A 15,418-nucleotide genomic window follows, 5' to 3' on the forward strand; every position below is an offset into this window, starting at 1 on the left:
TTTCACTTCACAATTCCTATGAATATCGTGCATTTGTACTAAAAGGGCATGCTTTTTACTATTCTTAGCCATCGAGAACATGCTGAGGCGACACAAGAAGATGACAAGCGATAGAGTTATGCATGAAAACGCATGCATTATTTATATATTAGCCTCTTTATTCAACTGTATCCTGACAGTCAAGAGAGAATTGTGAAAGCGTCTATAACGAGTACATCTAGACGCGTCATGTCAGGTGCTCGTTCGGTGTTAAAACATGTTACTGACTTGTCTATAATATCTCTTTGCCTTGTTTTGGAGATACGTAGGGGTGATGTCGAACTCACTCTCCATTCCTTAAACATAATGGGGGGCACGGGTGGCCCAGTCGTCTAAGGCGCCGCGATTCGCTGTGCCAGAGTTGCGTCCCTTGGGCACGCCAGAAACCTATGATTGTGGGTTCGAATCCCGGTTCGCCCCGATTATGTTTCTAGGTTTGTAAGCACCATACCCGTGCTCGTGGGTTTCACCGAAGTGGTAAACGTCTGAGACCTGCATCACTTCGGGCTTTCCTCCCACATTAAGCTGACACGCCGCGATATAACTAGAATACTGTTAAAAGCGGCGTTAAACCAACTCACTCACTCACTTAAAAATAATGGAGCAGAGGCCCCGCAATGGCCGAGGCCAATTATTTTTCAGAAATGGAGGGTTACGAGGATATTCTCCGATTTAATTTAATCAATCGCTTGCACATTGTAAATATACATGATGACTGGGATGATAGGAAATATAGAGCCCCGAACAAGGATATGTATGTGTTTACCTGAAGGTTTATCTAATTACAGGCTCTAATTACAGGCTAATTATCTAGTCAGGCTCGCTGACTTGGTTGATGCATGTCATCGATCCAATTGCATATATCGATGCTCATGATGTAAATCACTGGATTGTCTGGTCCAGACTCGATTATTTACAGACCGCCGTCATATAGCTGGAATATTGCTGAGTGCGGCGTTAAACTACAAACCAACCAACCAATCTAATTACTATGAATATGAACACTGCCAAAGGTAACCTGCTCTAAAACAACATTATATACAAAATTATGCATAATTATCATTTTTGAGCTTTTAAGAATTATGAAAAATTATGAAAACATTTAATAGTTAATTTCGCACCATATCTTCATGTGCCGCCGTAGCCGAGGTGGACAGTTACACAACCACAAATCAAACGATGCAGGTTCGTATCTCGCGGTTGATACATGTTTTCCGACAAAATTTGAAATAATACACTTGCCAACATATTTTAAGTATAGTTCTGTCAATATCAAGTGCAACTTAATTGAAATGTTTGTTTAAGATGATGTATAATTGAAATTAATGGAGCATTTGAACAATACAATGACGTCACAGTTGTGTTTAAACTTACAATGAAACCTCATTAACCCGGACCCGTTAAACCGTTACTTCTTAACGATTACTGGCGCCCCGCGGTATAACTGGAATAATGTTAAAAGCGGCGTTAAACCCAACTCACTCACGCACTACACTCTACTGACAAATGGTGAGTGAGTGAGTGAGTATCGTTTTAAGCGGCTTTCAGCAATATCACGGCGGGGGACACCAGTAATTGGCTTCACACCTCGTACCCATATTGGGAATCGAACCTGGGTCTTCGGCGTGACGAGCGAACGCTTTAACCACTGGGCTACCCCACCGTGCCCAGTCCTAACAATGCCAGCTCTATTCTCGGAGCTTAATTGTGTGTGCCTCGGGACACTGTGCACGTAAACATCAACTCCAAATATTGGGGACTGTGACCTTCATATTGATTCTCAGTGTTTTTGAGATAAACGAGGTTGCGAATACTTGACAAGAGTGAGTGAATATTACTTTATGTCGCAGTTAGCAATATTTCAGGTGTATTACGGCTACTTGTAAATCTCGAGTCAGGATCCGGTAAACCGGTGATTGATAACGAGAGCATCGTGTCAGTTATGCTGTCGCTTTATGACGAGAAAGGGGCGGTCGGGTAGCCTGGTGGTTAAAGCGTTCGCTCGTCACGCCGAAGACCCGGGCTTGACTCCCGACATGGGTACAATGTGTGAAGCCAATTTCTGGTGTCCCCCTCCGTGATATTGCTGGAATGTTGCTCAAAGTGGCGTAAAACCATACTAACTCACTTATGACGACATACGATCAGCCTTGTCACACACATCCAATACGGCGCCTCAGAAACTCGGTCATCCGATGTCTCCCTCACTGCAGATAAAACCGCCTTCGTAGTCTAGTGGTAGAGCGTCCGCCCGGAGTGCGGAATGTCCGGGGTTTGATCCCCGGCCGCGTCATACCAAAAGACGTAATAAGATGGTACTTTTTTAACCCTGTCTGGCGCTCGGCATTAAGGGGCTAAAACAAGGACTGGTCAGCTCGGAGTCAGTATACAGTGTCTGAGTGGGGTATTCATGTTAAACTGCGGCATGGTATCTCAGTGAGCTAGCACGATAAATCGGCATCAGTCCGGACTAGTACAAGCAGCCACACACGTACACGTACATGCACGTCGCTATATAAGTTCAATAATCTTGGACGCGACGTTAAACCCAATTTCACCTCACCTCACTGCAGATACAGAGTCAGTGTTCTTTGGTTACTGATCCAGACATAGCATTAAAAGGGCCACATATGATTGCAACTAGATGTGTGTAGCCATGGGCTTTGTATGAAGCGTTCATTTGGGGAGAATTTAGAAAAGAAACACCGTCTTCTGATTACTGTCTGTCTGTCTGTCTGTTTGTTTGTTGTTTAACTCAGCACTCAACAATATTCTAGCTATATGACGGCGATCTGTAAATAATCGAGACTGGACCAGACAATCCAGTGATTGACACCCTGACCATCGATCCACGCAATTGGGATACGATGACATGCGTCAACCAAGTCAGCGAGCCTGACACCCGATCCCGTTAGTCGCCTTTTACGACAAGCATAGTCGCCTTTTACGGCAAGCATGGGTTGCTGAAGACCTACTCTTCCCCGGATCTTCACGGGTCTCTGATTACTGTATTTGGTTGAATGTGAGAATGTGTTTTGTCACGGTATACTCTCTACTGACACATGGTGAGTGAGTGAGTGAGTGAGTGCGTGAGTATTGTTTGACGCCGCCTTTAACAACATTACAGCAATGTCACGACGGGGGACACCTTCAAACGTCGAGGCTAATTCCTATGTACAGTGAAATCCCTGGGCACATGTCTGAAACTCTACATGTAAAACTGCAAACGTGGGATTTCTATTCATGCAATGGTCTGCCCAGCATGATTCTGTATTGAACGAGCAACGACAGGTACACCGTGCTTTGTAAAGATTCACTACACACAGAAATGTCCACAATGGTGTGGACGTCACTTAGATACTCCGGGATACAACACGATCAGCGCTGACACAACGCCAGTAGCCGACATGGCGGACCATCGCAGGCAGTGAGGTAAGTTCCTGGTAGATAGTTCTGGAGGCTTGGAGTACTAGACTGTAAAAGCATGGACTTATTTGGTGAGTGAGTGAGTGAGTTAAAATTTATAGTCACATCGGCAGTATTTCAGCCATATCGGGACTTATTTGGGTAAAACCGGCATATTCGTGATTCAGATACATGACATGACTATCTACACTCCTACACATGACAGACTTCACATCACACATTCATATCTATTTGTACACATAACTGTCCGTTCATCACGCCGACATATCCAGTTTTACATGACTGGTCTTATATCACATATGCATATCAAGTTTTACATGACTGGTCTTATATCACACATGCATATCCAGTTTTACATGACTGGTCTTATATCGCGCACGCATATCCGGTTTTACATGACAGGTCTTATATCACACATGCTTATCCAGTTTTACATGACTGGTCTTATATCACGCATGCATATCTAGTTTTACATGACCGACCACTCATCACGCCGACATATCCAGTTTTACATGAATGGTCTTATATCACACATGCATATCCAGTTTTACATGACTGGTCTTATATCACGCATGCATATCTAGTTTTACACGATTGGCCTTATATGACGCATGCATATCCAGATTTACATGGCTGGCCTTATATGACGCATGCATATCCAGTTTTACATGTCTGGTCTTATATAGCGCATGCATATCCAGTTTTACATGAATGGTCTTATATCCAGTTTTACATGACTAGTCTTACATCACGCATGCATATCCAGTTTTACATGACTGGTTTTATATCACACATGCATATCCAGTTTTACATGACTGGTCTTATATGACGCCGACATATCCAGTTTTACATGACAGGTCTTATATCACACATGCTTATCCAGTTTTACATGACTGGTCTTATATCACACATGCATATCCAGTTTTACATGACTGGTCTTAAATCACGCCGACATATCCAGTTCTACATGACTGGTCTTATATCACGCATACATATCAAGTTTTACATGACTGGTCTTAAATCACGCATGCATATCCAGCTTTACATGACTGGTCTTATATCACGCATACATATCTAGTTTTACATGACTGGTCTTATATCTCGCCGACATATCTAGTTTTACATGACTGGCCTTATATCACGCCGACATATCCAGTTTTACATGACCGACCATTCATCACGCCGACATATCCAGTTTTACATGAATGGTCTTATATCACGCATGCATATCAAGTTTTACATGACTGGTCTTAAATCACGCATGCATATCCAGTTTTACATGACTGGTCTTATATCACGCATACATATCTAGTTTTACATGACTGGTCTTAAATCACGCCGACATATCCAGTTTTACATGAATGGTCTTATATCACGCATACATATCAAGTTTTACATGACTGGTCTTAAATCACGCATGCATATCCAGCTTTACATGACTGGTCTTATATCACGCATACATATCTAGTTTTACATGACTGGCCTTATATCTCGCATGCATATCTAGTTTTACATGACTGGCCTTATATCACGCATACATATCTAGTTTTACATGACTGGCCTTATATCACGCATGCATATCCAGTTTTACATGACTGGCCTTATATCACGCATACATATCTAGTTTTACATGACTGGTCTTATATCACGCATGCATATCCAGCTTTACATGACTGGCCTTATATCTCGCATGCATATCTAGTTTTACATGACTGGCCTTATATCTCGCATGCATATCTAGTTTTACATGACTGGCCTTATATCACGCATACATATCTAGTTTTACATGACTGGTCTTATATCACGCATACATATCCAGTTTTACATGACTGGTCTTATATCACACATGCTTATCCAGTTTTACATGACTGGTCTTATATCACGCATGCATATCTAGTTTTACATGACCGACCACTCATCACGCCGACATATCCAGTTTTACATGAATGGTCTTATATCACACATGCATATCCAGTTTTACATGACTGGTCTTATATCACGCATGCATATCTAGTTTTACACGATTGGCCTTATATGACGCATGCATATCCAGATTTACATGGCTGGCCTTATATGACGCATGCATATCCAGTTTTACATGTCTGGTCTTATATAGCGCATGCATATCCAGTTTTACATGAATGGTCTTATATCCAGTTTTACATGACTGGTCTTACATCACGCATGCATATCCAGTTTTACATGACTGGTTTTATATCACACATGCATATCCAGTTTTACATGACTGGTCTTATATGACGCCGACATATCCAGTTTTACATGACAGGTCTTATATCACACATGCTTATCCAGTTTTACATGACTGGTCTTATATCACACATGCATATCCAGTTTTACATGACTGGTCTTAAATCACGCCGACATATCCAGTTCTACATGACTGGTCTTATATCACGCATACATATCAAGTTTTACATGACTGGTCTTAAATCACGCATGCATATCCAGCTTTACATGACTGGTCTTCTATCACGCATACATATCTAGTTTTACATGACTGGTCTTATATCTCGCCGACATATCTAGTTTTACATGACTGGCCTTATATCACGCCGACACATCCAGTTTTACATGACCGACCATTCATCACGCCGACATATCCAGTTTTACATGAATGGTCTTATATCACGCATGCATATCAAGTTTTACATGACTGGTCTTAAATCACGCATGCATATCCAGTTTTACATGACTGGTCTTATATCACGCATACATATCAAGTTTTACATGACTGGTCTTAAATCACGCATGCATATCCAGCTTTACATGACTGGTCTTATATCACGCATACATATCTAGTTTTACATGACTGGCCTTATATCTCGCATGCATATCTAGTTTTACATGACTGGCCTTATATCACGCATACATATCTAGTTTTACATGACTGGCCTTATATCACGCATGCATATCCAGTTTTACATGACTGGCCTTATATCACGCATACATATCTAGTTTTACATGACTGGTCTTATATCACGCATACATATCCAGCTTTACATGACTGGCCTTATATCTCGCATGCATATCTAGTTTTACATGACTGGCCTTATATCTCGCATGCATATCTAGTTTTACATGACTGGCCTTATATCACGCATACATATCCAGCTTTACATGACTGGCCTTATATCTCGCATGCATATCTAGTTTTACATGACTGGCCTTATATCTCGCATGCATATCTAGTTTTACATGACTGGCCTTATATCACGCATACATATCTAGTTTTACATGACTGGTCTTATATCACGCATACATATCCAGCTTTACATGACTGGCCTTATATCTCGCATGCATATCTAGTTTTACATGACTGGCCTTATATCTCGCATGCATATCTAGTTTTACATGACTGGCCTTATATCACGCATACATATCCAGCTTTACATGACTGGCCTTATATCTCGCATGCATATCTAGTTTTACATGACTGGCCTTATATCTCGCATGCATATCTAGTTTTACATGACTGGCCTTATATCACGCATACATATCTAGTTTTACATGACTGGCCTTATATCACGCATGCATATCAAGTTTCACATGATCGTCCATACATCATGCATGTCTAGGTTTACTTGACTTTTCGCAAATTGAAAATTTGGTTGTATTCAGATTAACATCTTGATATTCTTTCACTTATCATATCCCCTCATTCACATGGCCGTAGGAGCTGGTCCAAACATTGCATTCACACATACGAGTTCACGATGTCTTTTTACACAACTGTTGACATAGTTACTGCATGCGTCAATAACGCGTGTATTGCTCAAGGTAATAATTGGACCCTTTGAAACCCGTTTACAGTCGGAACAATCAGAAACCTCACCATATAACGGTCTGATCACGTAGCTTAACTCTGCACTGTTATGTACGTATGGCTATGCCGCTAGACAGGATCACAATGAGAAACTGTTTAATTACGAGTCTTGGAAAAAACGTAAATCCAAAGCACCAGCTGTCCATGCGACAGAAATTGTGTTGAAAGTTGTCTCTGGTTTTCTAAATACAGCAAACTACGGTTATAACGAACTCAAAGGGACCACTAATTTTAGTTCGTTATAACCGTAGTTCGTTATAAGCATACATACAGCTTTACTACAGCAAATAGTCGGGACAAAAAAAGTAAGTTCGTTATATCCGTCAGTTCGTTATAAGCGTGTTCGTTATAAACGTAGTTTACTGTATGGCGATGGTGTTTGATTGTTTTACGCCCGAGTATGTAGTTTCCAGGAGAGAAGGTGGCAACAGGTGGTGCACTTGTGCCCAATGCCTTTGTCTTTTTGGACAATAAAATAGGTGAGGTGGGGTGAGGAGAAATGGGGTTTAACGTCGCGTTAAAGATTATTGTACTTATATAGCGACGTGCATGCACGTGTGCATGCGTAGCTGCCTGTACTAGTCCGGTCTGATGCAGATTTATAGAGCTAGGACACTTAGATACCATGCCGCACTTTAACATGAATACCCCACTCAGACACAGTATACTGACTCCGAGCCGACCAGTCCTTGTTTTAGCCCCTTAATGCCGAGCGCCAGACAGGGTAACAACAAGTACCATCTGTTAACGTATTTTGGTATGACGCGGCCGGGGATCGAACCCCGGACCCTCCGTTCTCTCGGGCGAACGCTCTACCACTAGACCACGGAGGCGGTCGACAATAAAATATGTTTTATATATATATGTTGTTGTCCAGTTATACGACGATTTTCTTGAAATAATCGAATCCTGGCCATGTGATTCATGGTACACTGAACAAAACAAGTTACGGATCATGAATATTTTTGGGGATATTAATATATTGTGTACTGTCTTCACCCCAAAAATATCCCCCAAAATAGTCATTCCCCCAAACTGTATTTTTCAGTGTGTGTGTTACGTCTCACGTCGTCGGGTACGATGACGCGCTATCCATCACGTGACCATCGGATCCATTTAGTCGCCTCTTTCAACAAGCCTAGTTATTGGAACCAGTTCCATCGCGGAATCTTTTCAGGTGCAAACAAATTAACATGACACCAAATATTTTCGTTTTGTATTGACGTGATAAATCGACGTCAAAGTACAAAAGATGAAATAGAACCCTTCTAATAGTACCGAATACCATATATTACTCTCAACAAAAGCCGTGATAGTGCTTGATGCCATATTCATAGCATGAAATGAATAGCTGTCACTAGAGCCTGCAATTACTAATCTTTTCTAGCGGGTGCGTACAGTGAATACACACCAAATCAGATCGGTTTGTTAACTACAATGGGTTTTATTGGCTACGCCCTGCACAAACCGTTTGCCACACTGGCTGAATAGCCCCGATATGATAGACTGAATTGATCAGAGATACTGACGGTGTGTAGACATCAAACGCAGGACGGGGGACAACGTATTTAAACAGCATTTCGCTGTGTGTCACTGGATGTCTTTCAGTTATATACAAGGACAAACAGTATCCATAGTGTGTCACTATAGTAAGGATGTCTTTCAGTTATATACAAGGGCATACAGTATCCATAGTGTGTCACTATAGTAAGGGCCAAGATGGAGTTTCTATTAGCCGACGCAATCCATTGTACAGACTTGCGTCCCTGAGCCGTGACAAGGTCCCAACGGACTGCATGACAAAATAAATATCATTAATTACACTTGTGAGAATGAAAACAGGGTGTAGTATAAAGTAGCATTGAACATCAAAGCTATTGGATCGAACCGTATTGTTGAGCTGGTTTAACGTTGAGTTGGCTTTGAACAGTATTTCAGTTGTATCACACTGAATCAAGTTAATGATGAACGAAGGCCTACACAGACACAGATTGCATAGTGTTAAAATAACGGCCAAAATTATAGGAATGGGTCAGTTAAAATCAGTGATGATACCTGGTGTTCGCTTCCAAGATGGTACTTGTTGTTACCCTGGCTGGCGCTCGGCATTAAGGGGCTGAAACAAGTACTGGTCGGCTAGGAATCAGTGTACTGTGTCTGAGTGGGGTATTCATGTTAAACTGTGGCATGGTATCTCAGTGGCCTAGCACGATAAAATCGGCATTCGTCCGGACTAGTACAAGCAGCCACGCACTTCATCTGTATGTTTATCTGGGACATATTCGGTCATTTACTAGCTGTCGTAATATAAATATAAGATTAATTAGCGCAAAACTCTCCTGCCTGTATTTTAGTTGTTAATTTTCATCGATGATGCATTGTTAAAAAAACACTGTGCAGAGTTGCGTCCCTTAGACATGGAAAAACCCAAGATCATGTGTTCGAAAATCGGTTCCTCTTGATTTTGGTTCTTGGTTTGTCAGCTCTATCCCTGTGTTCATGGGTTTCATCAAAGAGGTACACGTCTGAGGTCTAAAACACTTCGGGCTTTCCTCACACATGAAGCTGATACGCCAGATATAATTGAAAACAAATGTTAAAAGCAGTTTTAAAATCAAACCACTCACTCATTATGACACCACAAAACATTATAGTGAGTGAGTGAGTGAATGAGTTGGGTTTAACGCCGCTTTTAACAGTCTTCCAGTTATATCACGGCGAGTCAGCTTAATGTGGGAGAAAAGCCCGAAGTGATGCAGGTCTCAGACGTTTACCACTTCGGTGAAACCCACGAGCACGAGTATGGTGCTGACAACCCTAGAAACATAATCGGGACGAACCGGGACTCGAACCCACAATCACAGGTTTCTGGTAGCCCAAGGTACGGAACTCTGCACAGCGAATCGCGGCGCCTCAGACGACTTGCAAACCCGTGCCCCCAAAACATTTTAAGAAATCACTTGTTTTCTTTTCAGATTTGATCAGTACATTCCTGACCGGTCTCCGAAGGAAATCCATGACAATGAACAAGAACCAAGTCAAACAGAAAGTAGGAATCACCCTTCCCCAAGCATGCGAACAGGGGAAGCTGGACACTATCAGAGTCATACTGACACAAACCCCAGAGGAACTGCATGTCAAGGGGAAGATGGGAAGAACCCCTGTCATGGTTGCTGCAGTCACAGGACAAAAGGATGCCTTGACGCTTCTCATCAGGCAAGGGAGTGACCTGTCGCTTGTTGATGATGATGGCGAAAACATACTTCATTTGGCTTGTACGGGCGGTAACGCGGAAGTCGTCAAGATCATCCTGGTGCAGAAAGCAGTTGCCATCGACAGCAGAGGGAAGTATGGACGAACTCCTTTGATGATAGCTGCTTACTATGGACACCAAGCGGTTTATGATTTGCTGGAGAGTAGGAAATGTGCCATGAAACTCTTGGACGATCACGACGACAACATTCTACACATAGCTTGTCTTGGTGGCAAGATTGACATGGTGAGACACATTCTGTCTCAAAGGATAATTGGCATTGAGAGCAGAGGGCAGTTTGGGCAGACCGCGTTAACGAAGGCAGCAAGGATGGGCCACGCTGAGGTGTTTGATTTACTGATTGAAAATGGAAGCAATTTTTCCATAGTGGATTATGGTGGTGATAACATTCTTCACGTCGCCTGCCTCAGTGGTAATGTTGATCTTGTGACGTCTCTCCTGCTCTCTAAAAGAATACTGGACCTGGAGTGTCGCGGTCAGTATGGAAGGACCCCACTGATGAAAGCAGCTGAGAAAGGACATCGTGGTATCTATGACTTGCTGGTCAGCAAGGGTTGTAATCTGTCCGTACTCGATGATGATGGTAACAACATACTCCATGTCGCCTGCTGTGGGGGTGATGTGCACATGGTGAAACATGTACTATGCAATAAACAGTTTGGTGCCGAGGATCGAGGCAAATTTGGAAGGACACCACTCATGATGGCAGCTGAAAAGGGGCAAATCCGGGTCTTTGATTCCCTCATCAACAGAGCTTGTGACATCAAGGCTTTGGACTTTCAAGGATACAACGTCCTCCACGTTGCATGTTTTGGTGGGGACATTGATATGGTGAGTCATGTTCTTACCAAAACAAAACTGGACATCGAAAGCAAGGGACAATATGGCAGAACACCGTTAATGGTTGCAGCAAACAAGGGACACAAGAGACTCTTTGAATTTCTTGTCAGCATGGGCTGTGACGTGGCAGCAGTGGATGAGGACACCAATAATATTCTCCATGTAGCTTGTCAAGGAGGCAGTTTGGGCATGGTGAAGTACATAATCTCTCAGAAGATATTTCCTGCAGAGGTGAAGGGGAAGCTAGGACGCACGCCAGTCATGCATGCCGCATATTTTGGTCAGAACGAAGTCTTTGACTATTTGGTGAGCAAAGGGTGCAGTTTGTCAGTGATTGATAGTGATGGAGACACAATTCTACACATGACCTGCTATGGCGGAAATCAGGAACTAGTTGAAGCTGTTCTCTCGAAAGGGTTGGTTGGTATTGAAACCAAGGGCAAGTATGGCAGAACACCCGTCATGACTGCAGCCGATTTTGGTCACATGAATATCTTTGATTTTCTGGTCAGCAAGGGGTGTGATCTCTCTGTAGTGGACGCCAATGGTGACAATATCCTCCATGTTGCCTGCTACTGTGGCAATGTGGATATGGTCATGCATCTAATATCCCAAAAGGTCTGTGGCATCGAATCCAGAGGAAAATATGGAAGGACTCCTATTATGCAAGCAGCATTCTTTGGTCGCATCGATGTGTTCGAGTTGCTTCTCAATGAAGGGGCTGATTTATCAGTCGCTGATGATGACGGAGATAATATTCTTCATGTTGCATGTCTTGGAGGCAATGTTACCATGGTGAAGGTGATCGTCTCAAAGGATGTTCTTCCCCTAGAAAGCAGGGGGAAATATGGAAGAACTGGAGTCATGCATGCTGCAAACAAAGGACATAGGGACGTGTTGGACCTGCTGGTTACGAATGGGTGTGATCTTTCTGTGATGGATAGCAATAAAGACAATGTTCTCCACCTAGCAACCAAAGGTGGGAGTGTGGACACATTGCACTACATCCTTTCACAGAAGGTATTGGACATTGACGCCAAGGGCCAGTATGGCCAAACAGCTTTGATAAAGGCAGCACGAACATCTCACACGAGCGTAGTGGACTTACTCTTGTCTGAAGGGAGTTCAAAGCTTGCTGTGGATAATTACAACGACAACATCCTCCACGTTGCCTGTCTTGGGGGAAACCTGAACATGGTGACCCACATCGTGTCTCTGAAGATAGTTGACCTCGCAAGTCGAGGGAAACATGGAAGAACAGGATTAATTATTTCGGCACAGAAGGGACACATACCTGTCTTTGACTTCCTTGTGAGTGAAGGAAGTGATGTGAAGACCGTAGATGATCACGGTGACAACGTCCTTCACCAGGCATGTTTCCATGGCAACGAAGACATGGTCAACCACATTGTCGCTCTGGACATCATCAGTGTAGAGAGCAAGGGCTGGTATGGCCAAACACCAGTGATGAAGGCAGCAAGTGCCGGTCACAGACACATCTTCGATTTACTTGTGAGCAAGGGCTGCAACACTTCCTTTGTGAATGCTGACGGTGATAATGTACTTCACGTTGCTTGTCAGGGTGGTAATTTGGACATGGTGAACCATATCATTGCCTCAAAAATAGGGGGGATAGAAAGTAAGGGAAAGTATGGCCAGACTCCTGTCATGAAAGCAGTTAGTATGGGGCACAAAGGCGTGTTTGTCCTTCTTGTGAGCAAGGAGTGTGACATGACAGCAGTTGACGATGACGGTGACAACATTTTCCATGTAGCCTGTTATGGAGGTAACATAGACATTGTCAAGTACCTCGTCACGCTTCAGGGCGTCGTGGATATCCATAAGAAAAACAAAGCTGGAAAAACACCGTTACAAGTTGCTGAAACGTGTGGGTACAAGTCAATAGTTGAGATCCTCAACGAAGAATCCTCTTAGCTATTCCTTGATGTGACTCCACACCTCCATGACTAACCCCTTGGGATTTCTGGGTTCGAATTGGCCCACAGCAACCTATGCTTAACGTAAGAGGCGACAAAATGGATCCGGTGGTCAGGCTCGGTGATTTGGTTTATAAGGTGTCCTTGTACCGTGACTGCGTGGGTCGTGTCTCACAATATCGTTCACAGTGATGTCGATTATTTACAAGCTGTCGTCATGGCTCAGTGAGGCGTTACACAACAAACAAACCAACAATGTTAAACCATATCATTGCCTCGAAAATAGGGAAATAGAAAGCAAGGGAAAATATGACCAGACCCCTGTAATGACGGCAGTTTGTATGGGACACAAGGGAGTGCTTGTCCTTCTTCAAGCAGTGTATTCATATGCTTCGGGGGAATTTCATTTTGCAATTGGATGAGTGCTTGATTGGTTTTAGTACTAGTGAAAATGTTTTCTTTTCATCCATGTCAGTTAATTCAGACCGTCTGGAATTTTGCACTGGCAAAGCTTAAACAGTTGTAGGACATTAATTCTCTTATATCAAAATTAGTCTCATTTTATTTAACTTAGTAATCTCGAATGTAGTTTCAAACCGGTACATAATAATAACATCCTCCGCTTTCGTTTATGATTTACATTGACTGTAAACGTGCAAGCTGTTTATACAATTTTGGGTAGGCTGATCATGTAGGTATTTCTTTCCTTACATTCTATATCATACTCAAAAATAACATGTAGGACACTAGTCACACAACGTGCAAGCAATTTATGCATTCTGGATAGGTTGCATCATGTAGGTTTTTGTTTCCTTACATTCTATATCATACTCAAAAATAACATGTAGGACACTAGTCACACAACGCGTCCAGAGTAGCTGGTAGTGATCTTGAAACTGCATGGCATACAATGCAATACAAGTTGTTCGGTGAAGAAAGGCATCGTTGAAAGATATGGCAAAAACAGATGGTCACAGCTAGGATGAAAGCTGCTTATTGTTTCACGGTTACAGATTGTACATCCTGGACATTATTTTGAAAGGGGGGGGGGGTATTGCGTTTGTTTTCACGCAACTAGATCGTTATTACAGTCACATAGCGGTATGTCGGCATGCGCTGGGACGACGCTCAAAGTAAGGCAGGTCATAGAGGTCTTTGGGGCAGCCCAAGAGCAAGGGAATAGTTGTGACAAACCAAAGATCATAATCAGAGGGATTCGTACACACGTGCATTCATTCAGGCACTACCAGTCCACACAACTTTTTGACGACTGGTTACCATACCGTGCCCCCAAGGCAGTCTCCTCAATCTATTGCTAAATTTACCACAAATATACAGAGCTTAGATGGTCAGTATGGACGATGAATATAATTCTTTCTTCCCTTGTAATTCAGGTGATATCAGCGAAATAAAAGATGTACCTTTTTTGTTTATTGCATTTGTGATTTTCAAAGGACTATTATCGACCACTGGGTGAAATATTATAATTGATTCGCAGAACAATCGCTTAAGCGATTCAATGTACGTTCAACTGTCTTCACTACATTTGTTTTGAGTCACAATGTGACCAGTGCTTAAGTGTTATGATACAGAATCACATATGTCACTGTCTTGTGTCATGATACAGAATCACATATATCACTGTCTTGTGTCATGATACAGAATCATATATGTCACTGTCTTGTGTCATGATACAGAATCACATATATCACTGTCTTGTGTCATGATACAGAATCACATATATCACTGTCTTGTGTCATGATACAGAATCATATATGTCCCTGTCTTGTGTCATGATACAGAATCACATATATCACTGTCTTGTGTCATGATACAGAATCACATATCTCACTGTCTTGTGTCTTGATACAGAATCATATATGTCACTGTCTTGTGTCATGACACAGAATCACACAGGTCAAGTCAAGTGGCACAGAATTATCCAGGTCACTGTCTTATGTCATTACACAGCATTATCCAGGTCACTGTCTTGTGTCATGACACAGCATTATCCAGGTCACTGTTTTGTGTCATGACACAGCATTATCCAGGTCACTG

General features: G+C 42.5%; 1 protein-coding gene across 1 annotated transcript; it reads left to right on the plus strand.

Annotated features, from left to right (window-relative positions):
• The first annotated feature begins 3,401 nt into the window (after positions 1 to 3,401).
• On the plus strand, positions 3,402 to 14,775 carry LOC124140755 (serine/threonine-protein phosphatase 6 regulatory ankyrin repeat subunit B-like). The gene is made up of 2 exons (XM_046508486.2): positions 3,402 to 3,471; positions 10,285 to 14,775. Exon 2 carries the CDS (start codon positions 10,326 to 10,328, stop codon positions 13,356 to 13,358), a length of 3,033 nt encoding a protein of 1,010 aa, XP_046364442.2. The 5' UTR covers positions 3,402 to 3,471; positions 10,285 to 10,325; the 3' UTR covers positions 13,359 to 14,775.
• The last annotated feature ends 643 nt before the right edge of the window (positions 14,776 to 15,418 follow it).

Source organism: Haliotis rufescens, unplaced genomic scaffold (assembly GCF_023055435.1).
Source record: "Haliotis rufescens isolate VD_foot unplaced genomic scaffold, xgHalRufe1.0.p SCAF_60, whole genome shotgun sequence".
Classification (NCBI taxonomy): domain Eukaryota; kingdom Metazoa; phylum Mollusca; class Gastropoda; order Lepetellida; family Haliotidae; genus Haliotis; species Haliotis rufescens.